The sequence below is a fragment of the Camelus bactrianus genome, chromosome 16 (assembly GCF_048773025.1).
Source record: "Camelus bactrianus isolate YW-2024 breed Bactrian camel chromosome 16, ASM4877302v1, whole genome shotgun sequence".
Taxonomy (NCBI): Eukaryota; Metazoa; Chordata; class Mammalia; order Artiodactyla; family Camelidae; genus Camelus; species Camelus bactrianus.
In genome coordinates this window covers 36649129-36664438 of record NC_133554.1, presented here as the reverse complement: position 1 = coordinate 36664438, position 15310 = coordinate 36649129, and the positions used below count along the sequence as shown (strand labels likewise).

Genomic DNA, 15310 nt, shown 5'->3' with positions numbered 1-15310 from the left:
ACAGGCACTTTGAACACGTCATGCTCCAAACTGTTAACTTCCTCCAAATATGCCCCTGCTTCTGCACCCTTTCTATTTCAGCTGTTAGTGGCACCAGCTATCTAGGAACCTATGTTGGAAACCTAGGAATCAATGCTTCCTGCCTTTCATCAGCCTCCCATCCAAAATGCTATCATGTCCTGAAAATTTTGGCTCCTAAATATTTCTCCCCATCTCAAATACCATAGCTCTGATTTAAGCGTCCAGTAGCTTTTCCCCCAGATGACAGCAACAGGCTCTTAAATGGCCATCCTGCCTCCAGTCCTGGTTTCTAATTCCCCCTTGACACAGGTCTACTTAAACTTGAAAACTGTGACCACATCACTTCTGTCTCCTAATCTTTTCAATGGGACTTCCACCAAGTAAGAAAAAAAAAATGTGGCCGAAGAGGTAATCTGGTATCCCTGCTGCCAGAGAAATGTAAAAAAACACCCCTATGCAGACCTGACCTTGCAAGAAAGTAAAGGACATATTCAGGGGTCAGTATTAGATTGGTCAAAATGAAAAATTCTGACAATCCAAATGGTTGATAAGGATGTGGAACAATAAAAATTCTTACATGGTTCTGGGTAAGAGTAAGTGGGTACAATGCTCTTGGAAAGCAACCAGGGAATCTTCAGTACTCTTAAAAGTGTGCAGACCCTACCGCTCAGCCTTTGCAATCCGCAGTATCTTTTCTAGGCTGGGGCTCTCAAGGTGTGGTCTGGGAACCTGCGCACTGCTGAGATCCCTGCAGGGGACCTTCAAGATAAAAGCTAATTTCATAATAATCCTAGCAGGCATATGCCTCTAATTCTCATCCTCTCTTAAGTCTACACTGGAGTTTTCCAGAGGCTACATCCCATGGGATGACATCATCAATCTGAATGGAATGTACACCTGTATGTTCTTGAATTTCCCAGAATTCTGAGCTCTTAGGGCTCTTCAAAGTTTGGGAATAGCTGCCCTACACAGACGTATCCACTTGTAGATAAGGAACTATGTACGAAAATGCTCACTGCGGCATTACTTACAATAACACAAACTGAAACATTAAGTAACTATCATCAGGAAAATAGTGACTTTTTAATAACAAAATAGCATAAAGAAGTAAAAGTAATTAAATTAGAGCTGCAACTACGGACCTGGAGAAATTTTAAAAACACGCTGAGTGGAAAAATCTTAGTCTCAGAGACTTTGTACAGTATAGTGTGGAAACGGAGTAACATGAGCCATGACAAAATAACAAAACGATCAGATCAGAGGCTGCCAGTGTAGACTAGCAGCCATTCACGAGGAACCACGACAGAAGGAAAGCTGGTTGCCCTGGGTGCTTTGAGAAGACGAGGCCTGAGCTAGCTCTTTATGTCTTGTTAGATAAATAAGGGAAAGCTTAGTAAACATCTATAAACTTGTGACAAAATTTAAGTCAAATCTAAATTTAATTCTGTCATCATGAGCTGCAGGACTGCCATGTACGTCTGCCTCCTAATTACCCATGTGGTGTGGCTCTTCTCTAAGAAGGGTAAAGAACTTTCTTGTAACATTGAAAGGGCTATTTCAGTCATTTCAAGGACAAAGACTAGTGTATGTTTATTATGGCAAAAGGTATGTTTGAATATTTTTGTAGAAAATTTTGTTTCCTATTTTTGTCACAGGAAGTTTATTTTACCCACTAACCTTAGTGACAATTAACCTGCTATAACGTCAGTGATCCAGCTCTATAATGGTTTATGAAATACAGATTAAGATCTGTCTTCCCTGTTAATGGGCTTCCAAGTGAAATGTGCATCTAAGAGTGGTTCTCAAACTTTGTGGCACCTCTTATTCTGGAAAGCCTTCTCTGCCCAGCTCAGGAAGGGGGCTCTTCTCTGAGCCCACCTGGCAGTCGTTGTCTACTCAGTGGTGTCAACAGTTACCGCACTGCATGGGTTTGAGTGCTAACATATCTCTCTCCTGACTGGGTTGTTAGCTTCCTCTATGTGGAACCTTGTCTTGCTCATTTTCACATCCCTATTCAGTAATGGATGGGCAAATCCATGTTTATCACTCATTTAAACATGCATGTGAGCGCCATTCTTCCACATCATGGTGTTGGGAAGGACAATTGCTACTCGTTTCTTGTCACCTTGTACTGAAAAGACATACAGTCAATGGCCAGCATTTATAATCAGAGGCACATTTTCCTTTATTTCTTTCAGTACTTAGCTAAGGTCCAGCTGCATATTCTTGACCATAAATATCTCCCTTGGGGAAAAAAAAATATACATAGACTAGAAGTTAGAGACAGAGGGCTTATCTGTGCTACCCAATATGGTAGCCATCGTCACATGGAGCTAGGGAGCAGCTGAGATGCAGCCAGGCTGAACTGGGATGAAGTACACACTGGATTTTAAGGACTTCATTACTATTTTGGATACACTGAGTTAAATAAAATATATCATTAGAATTATTATCACCTAATTATTTTTATTTGTTTAAATGTAGCCACTAGAAAATTTAAAGTTACACATGTGACTTGCATTATATTTCTATTGATCAGTGGGTGTTCTGGGGATTTGGATGAATCTCATGGCTGTGGTTTCTGACATAATTACTGTGAAACCTGAGTGGCGTGGCCCAGGCCTTCTGCCTCCAGCTCAGATGCTTCTGGTCCCTGTGGAGTACTCCAAGATGCTGCCAGGAGGACCAGTCCTGAACTTCCCTGAGCCTCCCTGGCTTGAGTCTGGGTATCCTGCCTGAAGTTTTGCAAACTTAAGTTGTAAGGGCTGGGGGCTATCTTTAAGGGGAAAAAATACACACACATATATATAAAAATATATACGTATATATATGTGTATATACATATATACACTGTATATATATAAAGCAGTGAGGGGACTGGCACTGGGGACAACCTCTCTTACCACCCAGCAACGCCTCCTGCCACCCTTCCTGTAATTCAGTTATGCTTTGTCCACAGTCACCCAAATATACCTCTCCCAACCCACTCACGGCTCAAAAGTCACTTTTACCAAAGCAAATAAAATATCTTCTCCTGGAGCATGTATTCTCAGTAAAAGAGAGTCGCTGATCATTTTTCATGATGGCACACATGTCAAGAGCTGATGCACATGGTTTCGTACAGGAAACATCAGTGTTTCCTTCCAGTTGTGGTAAAGATGTGTCTTAGTTCACGTACTCAGTGGTAGCTGACTCAGACATCACTAGATGTCGACCAAGGTCATTCAATACAGGAATTCTGCCAAATCGCGTTCTCCTTTTTCTCTAAGCACGATGCCATCATCATCTTTGTGGCAGGTTTTGTGAACTTCTCTCCCACAGTGTGACTCATGCCCGTGTTTCCTATGCAGAGTGCATACTGACTGATGCCACAGGTGAACAGCGGGTTAAGAACTTGTGTGCAGAAGGCTGGAATCCTGGGTTCAAATCCCAGTTGTGGGATTTGCCATCAGTGTGGCCTCCAGCAAGTTACTCAGCTACTCAGTGGCTTCTCTTTCCTACTAGATGAAAAAAGTAACAGACACGCATTCCCCGGGCCCTTGTAAAGATTTAGTTAATGTACGTAAAGTGCCCAGAATACAGCATGTCACTCAGTAAAGATTAGCTAATATACTAGTAGTTTTTCTTTTTTCTTTTTTTTAACTCCAAGGTCAAAAGCAATCAACTTCCTATGAGAGATAATCATTTTGCTTTTAGCCCGAGAAATAAATACTTGATTGGTTTCACAAAGGAGCCAGCGAACTTTGTCTGAAGACGATGTGAAAGCCCCGTGGCTTCACGCCACTGCCTGACAAAGTTGCACAGCAAACAGTACAGTAGGGAGTAGGGCACGCGAATCACTACACCAGGACAATCCAATTTTCAGACAAGGATTCTATTCACACTTTTTCTCTGACTGGTTTACAAAATTACTATGCTCAGGCCTCTACTGACCTTTGAGACTGCTTACAATTAATGGTGATGACACCGTTCTCAGTTTCAGAATTTACTATTTTCATTATATGTCTGTGCTCTAATGAGTCCCTTTTAATTCTTCCCAAGCTCCTTCTTGCCACAGGGGCTGTACTATAACCCAACAATAAGCATGCAAAATGCAAATTTAACCAATAAATACAAGAACGTACAAATAACGTTAAATCGTTAATTAGGACAAACCAACCAGGGCAGTCCTTGTGATACGTGAGCCACCTTTAAAACCTACACTCTTAAAGGATGAAATGATATGTCACTGAAAAATCATAACACGATAATGACGAGGGTGTTCCCTTCTCAAAAGGGCCTCAGCTCCTGCTGCTATCTGTGGAAAGACATTTCTAAGTCAGCTGGGAATAGTGTACACAAACTACACATTAGGTGATGTAAAGGAATTGTTAACTTTATATGGTGCGATAGTGGTCTACGAAAGTCCTTCTGGAAAGGTTATACTGGTATGTAAGGGCAAAATGATAATAAATCTGGGATTTCCCTTAAAAAGCACCAAACCAAACAAACACACATAAGAGCACGAGGTGTGTACTGGGTAAAATAAGAATGGCTAAACGTGGGTAATTGAGAGATGGGAACATGGGTCTTTCTTTCTACTTTTGTGAATATTTGCTATTTTTCATAATAGAAATATCAAGAAAGGAAAAGAAAAGACACCTTGTTTCAAGCTGTACTAAAAAAGTGACCTTTAAAACACTAGACCCTCAAAATTCAATAAATTCCAGAAACTAGAAATAGTACATTTAACATTCCATAATCATAATTCAGTAAAACTAAAAATTAATAACAAAATTGGAAAACGAAATAAAACACTCAAAGCATGAATCACTTGGAAATGATCTTTACATTTTTTTTTAAATAACTCTTTTGGGAAAGAGGAACTCTAAACATTAAATAACGTATGCGGTCCTAGAGATACAGCAAAAGTAGCGCTCAGAACAAATTCCATAGCCCACTATTAATAACTGTGAAAGGAAAACATGCACGAAGTGCCGAGCTCCAGAAGTTAGAGAAAGATAATCTCCTGCTTGTGTCTTCTCTTTATACTCCAAAAAAGAAGAAATCGATGAAGATAAAAGGCAAAATTAATAAATCAGAAATAAGAAAATGCAGGAATTAATAAATGAGAAAACTAATTCTTTGAAAACACAGTAAAATGCTTCACGAACTAAAGTTCATAAAGAAAAAAGAGAGTGAGTACCGATCAAACACACAAAAAATAAGAAATGACACGGGGGACTGACTAAAGACACAAAGGAAATGAAAAGAAACATGAGCGATTACTTCGTTTAAGTCTGTTCAATTAAATTTGAGAAACTGGATGATTTTCTAAGAAAATATAAATTCAAAAACGGATCCGAAACAGACCGTCTTACAAGGAACTAGAGAAAGCCTTTGAAGAGCTCCAACAAATGCCCCCTTTCACACATTTTCACACCAAATTCAACCTGAACAGATGAACCCCAACACTGTTTAGACTTTCCGTTTTCCAAAATATGGAAAAAGGAAGAGTCTGTCATCCTGCTGAGACCTACGTGACACTGACACTGAATTGATTAGTAGAATTCTCCATATTGATAGTTCAAAGAGAAAAAAAATTACATGTGCATCTTGATACCTAAGATGCAATTCTATTTAGTTCAACATCTATTTTTTTTAAAATTGAAGTATAGTCAATTTACAATGTTGTGTTAGTTTCTGGTGTACAGCATAATGATTCAGTTACATATATATATATTCCTTTTCATATCCTTTTCCATTATAGGCTATTAAAAGATATTGAACATAGTTCCCTGTGCTATACAGCAGGGTCTTGTTGTTTATTTATTTTATATGTAGTAGTTTGTATCTGCAAATTCTGAACTCTCAGTTGTCTCCCCCCACCTTTCCCTGTGTATCATAAGTTTGTTTTCTATGTCTGTGAGTCTACATCTGTTTTGCAAATAAATTCATTGGTGTCATTTTTTTTAGATTCCACGTATAAGTGATATCACGTGGTATTTTTCTTTCTGTTTCTGGGTCACTTCACTTAGTATTCTTGATTTTAAAAGTACTCTTAACACAACTGGAATAGATGGATTCCTCCTTGAAATGTTCAAATGTACTAGCTCGATCAGTAGCACGCATAAATAGAAACCATTAGAAGCAGTCCCATTAAAAATTCAGGAACATTTCAAGGATGTTCAGTATCACTCCTCCAGGAAATATCTCAAGGAGGTTTTACAGCAGTGTGGCCTCCATCCCATAGTATGACTGCCAGTCTGAGGGCAGCAGCCCAGTACAACAAATAATGGCATAAGAACAAAAAGAAATCTTCCCATGTGCCCTCTTAAAAGGACACTGGATCTTACGTGCTTCTGTTACGACCTTTATCAAACATCACACGTGGTGTGCTTAAAAACACGGAGGATTTATAGATAAAATCAGGTGGCCTTATTTTTGTACAATAGTCACACAATACCAGTTTGCTAGTGGACTGCTGAAGTTACTATCTTGTATTCTTAAAAAAAGAAAAGGTCATTAGCTGCTCTACAATTCCATGTTGAACCGCACATAAAACTAGAAACGACGGTCACATTACCATTTTAGCCCACATTCTGAGTTATTTTATTTCACCTCCTTGAGGTCCTTCCTTCCTTTCTCAGGGTTACATTACCTCTTTCTCTTCCACATCCTTTCCACACTTTCTCCTCCGCTCATTCCTCTGTACTCTCTCCTATCCTGCCCTTGAGATTGCTCCCATTTTGCTATGACCTAATAATCAAACCACAACCATCCTCTAATCAGGCAGCCACCAGACAAGCAAAAATAAAATCCTGGGAGCCAAGGGACCTAGGTGGCGGATGCATCTGAACATTATAGCACGAGGCTTCTGTAATTTCCCATGTAAACAAGCCTGTGCTTTCATGTAACTATGACAGAAGAAGGCCGACTGGTTCTAGACTTGAGCTTGAATCTGAACCGCACAGCTCGTTGGCATGGCGTGACAACTGAGAGCCGCATTTAGGACTGAAGTAAGAACCAGAAAAACTCATGGCGTGGAGTGTGGAACAGGTCAGAGGCTAGCAAGATTTAAGTTTCCAAAGGGCTGGCGGCTCTTGCTGCTGTGGAATTTGGGAGCTATAACTGATCTCAGGGTGACCACAAACTGCCTGGATGAAAATGATTAAAGCCTTATTATTTTAAGAAGGAAAGTCTATGTCGAGAAGCCTTCGGGACGTGATACAGGCAGGACATCGACTTCATAACTATAACAGGGCACACTGGAAAGGACAACGTATTCCTAGAGCTAGGATCAAAGCTGTGGGACCTGAACTGGCGCCAGTATGGGACGTGGGGACCCATTAAGATCTTTGTCTTTTTTTTTTTTTTTACAGTAATTAATGATAGATGTGTGTTTATTGCCATTTTGAACTTACTTTTGACAATGAATATACGTATGTTCATGTATAACTGAAAAATTGTGCTCTACACTGGAATTTGATACAACATTGTAAAATGACTATAACTCAATAAAAAATGTTTAAAAAAAAAGATCTTTGTCTGTAATCGATGCTAGACATCCTTTAAGAAAGGCCTAGTTCCCCCAAGGGAAGACACAGTTCACAAAAGTGCCAACCTGTCTCACAGGTGGGTCAACCGAGTCACTCTTCAAATCCATCAGCTTATTCCAAATTTGCTGGTAATGGTCACACAAAAGATAAATTTCCCCAATACTTTTCCAACTACCTTTGAGAATCCACTTTTCATATCACCTTATATGATGATTTTGATGTTGCTCTATGATTCTTTCGGATGAGAACATACACTTAAAACTGTACATGAATGAAAAAAAAAGGGAGTTTCTTGAGAAGTTCCATACCCCACTCCTCTTTCAAGACAGCAAAATATTTCAAACAAAAGGGGTACAGAATATTAGAGAATCATGATGCTTTGTAATGCATTTCGTATGATATTTTCATTAAAAATCTATAAAATGTATAGCCTTTCTTCAGGATCTCCTCAGCCACACAACAAGGAAGTGTCTTGTTTTCTGGGAATCAATGAAAACAACACACAGAAGACAGATGGTAAGAAACCCCAAACCAGAAAGGTCCAGGGTGAAGAAGGGAAAAAGCTACAAGGAAATCAGCTTGGACAGATCTGCCTCACAACACACTGAGTAACAATCATTATACACGTCGACTCAGCCCCATGTGTTTGCTGCTGAACTGATGACTGATGTCTCAGCACCGCCTTGCTTAAGGCTGTAATTCTGAAAATGTCAATTTCTTCTGTGCTGTCTAGAAATACCACCTTATTTGATTTCTCACTCAAATGGGATGTAAAGAACACACACAAACTCCCAAGTGGAGGGTGTGTGGGTAAGTGAAGCAACCGCATACGATTGAAAGGAAGAGAGAATGACCTTCAAGAAAATCCTACTGGCTACACTGATTCATTCCTTTTAATTCAAAGATGCAAAGATGTGGATACTACAACTGGGGATTCCTATAAAAAGATTTTTCCAATACAGGCACACATCAGTTCACTGCCCTTCACAGATACTGAGTTTTTTTTACAAATGGTAGGTTTGTGGCGACCCTACATCGAGCAAGTCTATCGGCGTCATTTTTCCAACAGCATTTGCTCACTTTTTGTCTCTGTGTCACATCCCCCTCAGTAGTTCCCACAATATTTCAAGCTTTTCATTATTATTAGATTTGTTATGTGATCTGTGATCAGTGGTCTTTGACGTAACTACTGGAAAAAGATTATGACTCGCTGAAGGCTCGGATGACAGCATTTTTAGCAATGAAAGCATTTTTAAGTTAAGGTATGTACTTTTTAAAGACATAATTCTACTGCACACTCAGCACACTACAGTATAGTGTAAAACAAATTTTATATGTGTGGAGGGGGAGGGTATGCTCAGTGGTAGAGCACATGCTTAGCATGCACAAGGTCCTGGGTTCAATCCCCAGTTACTCTTCTAAAAATAAATAAATAAACCCAATTAACCTGCCCACCCCCCCACAAAAAAAGTCTTATTTATATGCGTGGAGAAATAAAAAATCTGTATGACTTGCTTTACCGTGATATTTGCTTTATTTGTGGTGATCTGGAACCAAATCCGCAGTATCTCTGAGGTCTGCCTGTATTCGGGCAAAACATTCAGGATTTAGGTCTTTCACAAAGTGTATTTATAAGAATGAAAAGAGCCAGCCAGTGCTCCAGCGAGACAAGCTCTTCCACTCATTAGTCGGTGGGAGCATAAACCGGCACAATCTTTCTGGAAGGCATTTAACAACAGGTATAGAAAATCTTAAAAGCATCTATTTTTTAAACCAATAATTTTGTGTCTGAGAACTTATCCCAAGAAAATAATCAAGGATGCTTGCAAATCCTTAATAGTAGTAATAGCAGAACTAGAAGTAGTAACGACAGGTATCGTTATTGAACTTGGCGGCAGGCACTGCCCTAAGGAAGCAGAGAAGTGCACCACGGTGGGACCTGCCAGAGTGAAGCACTGGAAATTGCCAGACGTCCACGAATAGCAGGCGGACTGAAGAGACTCTAGTAGATCACAGTAAGGGTCAAGCCAGCTATTGCAAACATGCAAGTGTTGACACTTGTAAAGGTACAGCAAAAATACTATACAACAACGGTAGGATATGATTTAAATTCACATACAATATAAAATTATATTTTAAAAATATAAAATGATTTCCTTCATGATTCTACATGAACTTGTATTGCTACTACTTATATACTATAAAACCAGTAAAACTCTTTAAAGTCGAGACGGTTACTTCTTTAAAAAAAGGTAATTCTAGCAATGTCAAAAATCCTCTAAAATGTCAAGCATATGACCAAGTATATGAAGAGAGACAAGATGCACTATACAGATTACCTGCAATTCTTGACACTGAGGGGTTAATGGTTTAGATGGTGAGAGTGGAGAACTATAAATTCTTTTTACGAATTAGAAAGTGACACAGTTTCTGTCTCCTCTGTGATCTTGGTGGTTATACAGCTTATTCCTTTAAGAACAAGCAATTGCCGCTTCCAACTTGCTGCTGAATCTCTATTAAGGCACAGAAAAGGTATAAAGATACACTGAAAGCCAAGTTCCCACCTGTTAAAACCTCTTATGAGGTACTGTAATAAACACAGTCTGATACTGGCAAAGGAACTGACTATGGAACAAAATAGTGAGCCCTGAAATAGATTCAAGCATATACGGGGATTTAATATCAGACAAAGGTGGAATTTCAGTTTAGTGGAAAAAAGAGAAATTTTTAAAATAAATGGAATTAGAATAGCTGGTTATTTACTTGGAATAAGACAGAGCTGGACCCTTAATATCACACCATGTACAAAACTAAATCCCAGAGCTGTAATTTTTGGGGGGGAAGAAACTCGAAAGCTATAAAGAAAAAGACATATTTCACTGTATTAAGTGAAAAATCTTCATGTCAAAGAGTATACCATGAACAGAGCCAAATGACAAATGATAGCTTGGGAAGAATAATTGCAGCACACGAAGATAACAGCTCCCACAAATTCACAAGAAAAAGACAAGCAACTCAATAGAAGAATGGGCCAGTGATACGAATAAACAGATAACAGAGGGAGCAGTCCAAAATAAGCCAATAAACACACCCTCACCAGCAGCCAAACCCTGAGCCTGGTCAACCTCTTGGGTAGGTATAAAGGAAAAAAAAACAAAGCATTAGATCTGTAAACAACAACAAAACTACCAGCGGCAAGCATGAAGATCACAGGTAGGGATCTGACTACACAGAAGAACAGATGTGTGACAGTAAGCTACCACGGCAGACAAAAAGCAGTCAACTTGCAAACTTACAAGCCGTCTTGAGAAACAAAACAGAACTGAGTAAAAGCAATATTCAAAAAAAAAAATTAAGAGAAGGAAACTGTTTTAAGGTGAAAAAGAATTTGGTATTCCACTCCAAAAGTTTTCCTGAGTTCTAGGAAAAATAAGTGAAAGAGATGAATACTTAGAAACATCTTCTCAATTGGAAGGGAGGGGAAACCTTTCATTATTTGCACACGGTTATTATTTCTTACCCAGAAAAACTAACAGAATCAACAAATATGAATCAATGAAGGTTTCATTCTGGATACAGATCAACCAACATAAGACAGTATTACTTCTCTATACCGACACTGCCATCTAGAAAATGTAATTTAAAAAATTTCACAGCAGCTACAAAAAACAGTATCTAGGAATTATCCATGAGTTCCTAAGGCCTTTCCAAGTCTAAAAGTCAACGAAGTGATTTAAATAAGCCTATTCCATACTTTTAAGATGATTTAATACTATAAAAATGTTAATCCTTTCAAATTAATCTATAAATTCAGTGCGATTCTAATAAAAAGTATTGTTGAATTTAATGAACTCATTAAACACACATTAAAATTTATATTACAGAATAAAGGTCTATGCATAAGGTAATCAACCTTAATAAAGAAGAGAAGATGGTCTTATCCGACTGCGTACTAAGACATACTACCAGAGAACCAAGTGGCGTTAGTGCAGAAACAGGCAGATATAAAAGCAGAACAGAACAGAGTTCTCAGAAACAGAACACAGCATGTACAATATATAAAAACAGAATACATAATAGAAGTGGCACCACAAATGAATGGGAAAAGGACAGACTGGTTAGTAGATGGTATTGAGAAAACTTGCTCACCAAGCTCACCATATAGAAGTGAAACTGGATTTCTATGTAAAACCACATACATAGGGAGATTCTGAATGGATTAAAGACCTAAAGTGAAAGGTATAACTGTACAGTTCATAACAGAAAATGTAGGACAGTCCTTTTGTGACCTAGAGACAAGGAAAGCCCTCTTGCACAAAATTCCAAATCACAAAACATAAGGCAAAAAAAAAATGAAGAATTTGACTATGTCAGAAAGAAGGATTTTCTTCAACAAAGCATACTGGAAAGTTCATAAGAATGTGTACAGAAAAGGAGAATATATTTATAATGTCTAAAGTGAGTAAGAGATGAAAGTCTCAAATATTTAAGGAATTCCTCTTAACCAACAAGAAAATGGTACCAACTCCAGTAGAAAGACAGATAAAAGAGATGAACAGGCAGTTTATAGGAAAATCCAAAAAGCAAACAGACATTTAATGAGATGCTCAAATTCAACAGTAATCCAAGAAACACAAAGTAAACAGCAACAAGGTATCATTATATTTGTTAGTATGGTAAAATTTAGGTATCTGGGTGATACTGGTGAAGATATGGGCACACGGTAACCCCCATATACGGCTGGTAGTGTGCCAACTGGCAGTCATTCTGGAGAGGAGCTTGGAACCACTCGCACCAATTAGGTCTGCCTATACCCATGACTCAGCCACCTTTCTCCTAAGATACACATCCCAAAGTCATTCTCACAGAAGCACGTGATTTCTCTTTCTATGCATATATAATTTTTTCCATTAAAGTGGTTCATGCAGAAGGTATGAAAATGGGTAAGGAGGATAGACAGAAGCACTTGAGCGAGTGAATGAAATGAGAAGGGCCCCTGCACAGATCAATGATGACAGATCCCATGATCTTATGAGCATCGCTGAGTCAGCACTCCCCACCTTGGGCAAGGGCTCGTGGTGGGTCATGACGGGGGAGGGAGGTGGTTTCAAACATGCCAGCCAAGCTCTTGAATTACAAGATAGAAAAAGTTCTTTATGCAGTTAAGCTGAAACAACTCAGTTCACTACAACAGACAAAAAAAAAACCAGACTGCTTCAGACATCTCTCTGGTTTTAAATACCAGAAGACAAAATATCTTCAGAGTTTTGAGGATAAAATAATTCTGAGCTCAAGCAGCCAAGTAAGTTTCCCATGTGTGAAGGCAACAGAAAATGTTCTAAGATATGCACAGATGCAGAAAATATACCATCGTGAACATTTCTTGAATCAAAGAAAGCATTCAACTAATCTTTAAGAGCATAAAAGCAAAGGATTATCTTTATGTGTAAACTATAAAATTACCTTTTGTAGGAAGAGGACAATCCTTACGAGCATCTGGGCACGGAGTTCTTCCAAGGTAAACAATGTTCTGGGTGTTCGAATGAAAATTTTGGTTTTCCCATAAGCTACATCATCCTGAAAACCACAATGGTCAATCAGTTTCTTAACAGCCTCTTTGTCTGAAGGAAGGTCATGGTTGGGCCAGGTGAACTCAGAGATCATTTTGTACCTGGATGAAAAAAAAGACCAGGGCACAGATTAAGGGAGAAAAACTATACGGTATCAATAGATTGAGAAAAGCTACTCAATAAAATTCAAGATGCTTCATAGAAATTAAAAAAAAATTCTTAGCAAACTAGGAATAGTGGTGAATTTCATTAGCCTGATAAGAGACACAGAAAAAGCCTTCAATAAGATACAACACTCCCTCAGGATAATAATAATAGTTACTAAACTGGGGTTAGAAGGATATTTCTTAACTTAATAAAAGCTATTTACTAAAACCTTGCAGCAAATATTATTTGTAAAGGGGGTACCTTGGAAGCATTCTCTTTACAAACAGAAACAAAACAAGGATGCCTTTATCATGGGTTTGTGAGTTGGTCAATGACTGGAGGACAAACAAAATTAACATTGCTTATGAGCAATACGACTCGTTTCAAAGGAAATCAAGCAGATCTTCAGACAAACTACTATTGCTAAAAGAACACTACACAGTGTTCTGCACATAAGGTCAATACACAAAAATCATTTTCAAGTCTCTATGCACGCAGCCAACAGTTCCTTGATACATGGGGCAGTCACAGGTTAGTTCAGTACACACCAGCTTCCTCACGAGGGTGAATGTGAGCAAGACAGAAGGCAGAGAGTCACAGCCTTTTGCAGCCTAATCTCACAAGTGACATCCCATCACTTTCACCATATTCCATTTTGCTAGAAGCAATTCACTAGGGCCAGCCCACGCTCACAAGAAGAGGATTCCAGCAGGGCATGAATACCAGGAGGTGGCGACAGATCACTGGGACCAGATTAGAAGGCTGCCTACCACAGTACTTCCCCCCCTACCCTTGGTAGAAAGTTGTTCAATACATGGAGTCAGATTTAGTAATGTTTTTCACATGTTGCATCTGAAATTTTAAGTCTTCAGTGAGAAGTGAAAGGCTCTCCTCACACTCAGATTACCAAGTACTTGACCTATGTGTTCTTCTAGTACTTGTATGTTTTCATTTTTTACCTTTAGGTCTCTGATCCATTTGGAGTTTATTTTGGTATATGGTGTGAGGTATGGATCCAACTTTACCTTTGGACAAAAGGCTACTTCTGATACCATGCACTAAAAAGTCTTTCTCCCTCTGATTTAATATGCCATTTTCCTCATATGCTAAATGCTCATGTGTACTTCAGCTCATTTCTGGGTTTTCTGATCTGTTTCATTGTTTTGTCTTTTCATCTGCCATCAGTACTGCACGGCTTTAATTACAGATGTTCTAAGTATATTTTACTATCTGGTGGTCTCTTCTTTTTTAAAGGTCTTTCTAGCTATTCCTGCATGTTTATTTTTCTATATGAACTTTAGAAGCAATTTCATAGTTCAGGGAAAGGCAATCACAAGACAAACAAATCCTTGCTGGTATTTTTATTGGGTTCCCACATTAAATTCATTAAATTTATCTATGATGTTAGATTGTCCTATCCAAGAACAAAGGACACCTTTCCACTTGTTCAAGTCTACTTCTGCACCTTTAAGGAGCCTTCATGTTTTCCTCCTAGGCCTTTGCACATTTCTGGTAAGACAATACACAGCTAAGAGGCATCTGACCCCTTCTTACTCTCTCTCTCTTTTCCTAATTTCCACCCCAGCTTCCACGGCAGCATGCTCTTCCTGGCTTCCTTCTGTCTCTCTGAATATTTCTTCTCTGGCTACTGTTCCTTCATCACTGGACCGTAAAATGCTGGAGTGCTTCAGGGCTCACATCAAGCCCTCTTCTCTCTATGTACACCCTCCCATGTCACTTCATCTAAAAATCCACTTTATTTTTCAACTCATGCATTCATTATCCTGAGCCCAGTTCTGAGCTTCAAACTCATGTATCCAGTGCTTACAAAGATCTCAAAGGCATCTTAAACTCCTCTTTCAGCCTTTCCCACCTCAGTGTCCTCTGTTACTAAAGCTGGAATCCCGGGAATCATATCTGATTTCTTCTCTTTTCTATCACCCCTTCTAATCCACCATCCAGTCTACTGACTCTATCTCCAAAATCTATTTAAAATTCAACTATTCTCATCATTACTGCCACAATCCTGATTCA

The 15310-nt window shown here is 38.8% G+C and overlaps 1 protein-coding gene across 2 annotated transcripts in view; it reads right to left on the bottom strand.

Annotated features, from left to right (window-relative positions):
* MYO1D (myosin ID) overlaps positions 1–15310 on the bottom strand; it is a 304051-nt gene that overhangs the window by 151286 nt on the left and 137455 nt on the right. For both annotated transcript variants that reach the window (XM_010958323.3, XM_074343045.1), the window contains exon 16: positions 13023–13230. In XM_010958323.3, the coding sequence (XP_010956625.1) occupies positions 13023–13230 (208 nt within the window). The remainder of the gene's footprint in view (positions 1–13022; positions 13231–15310) is intronic.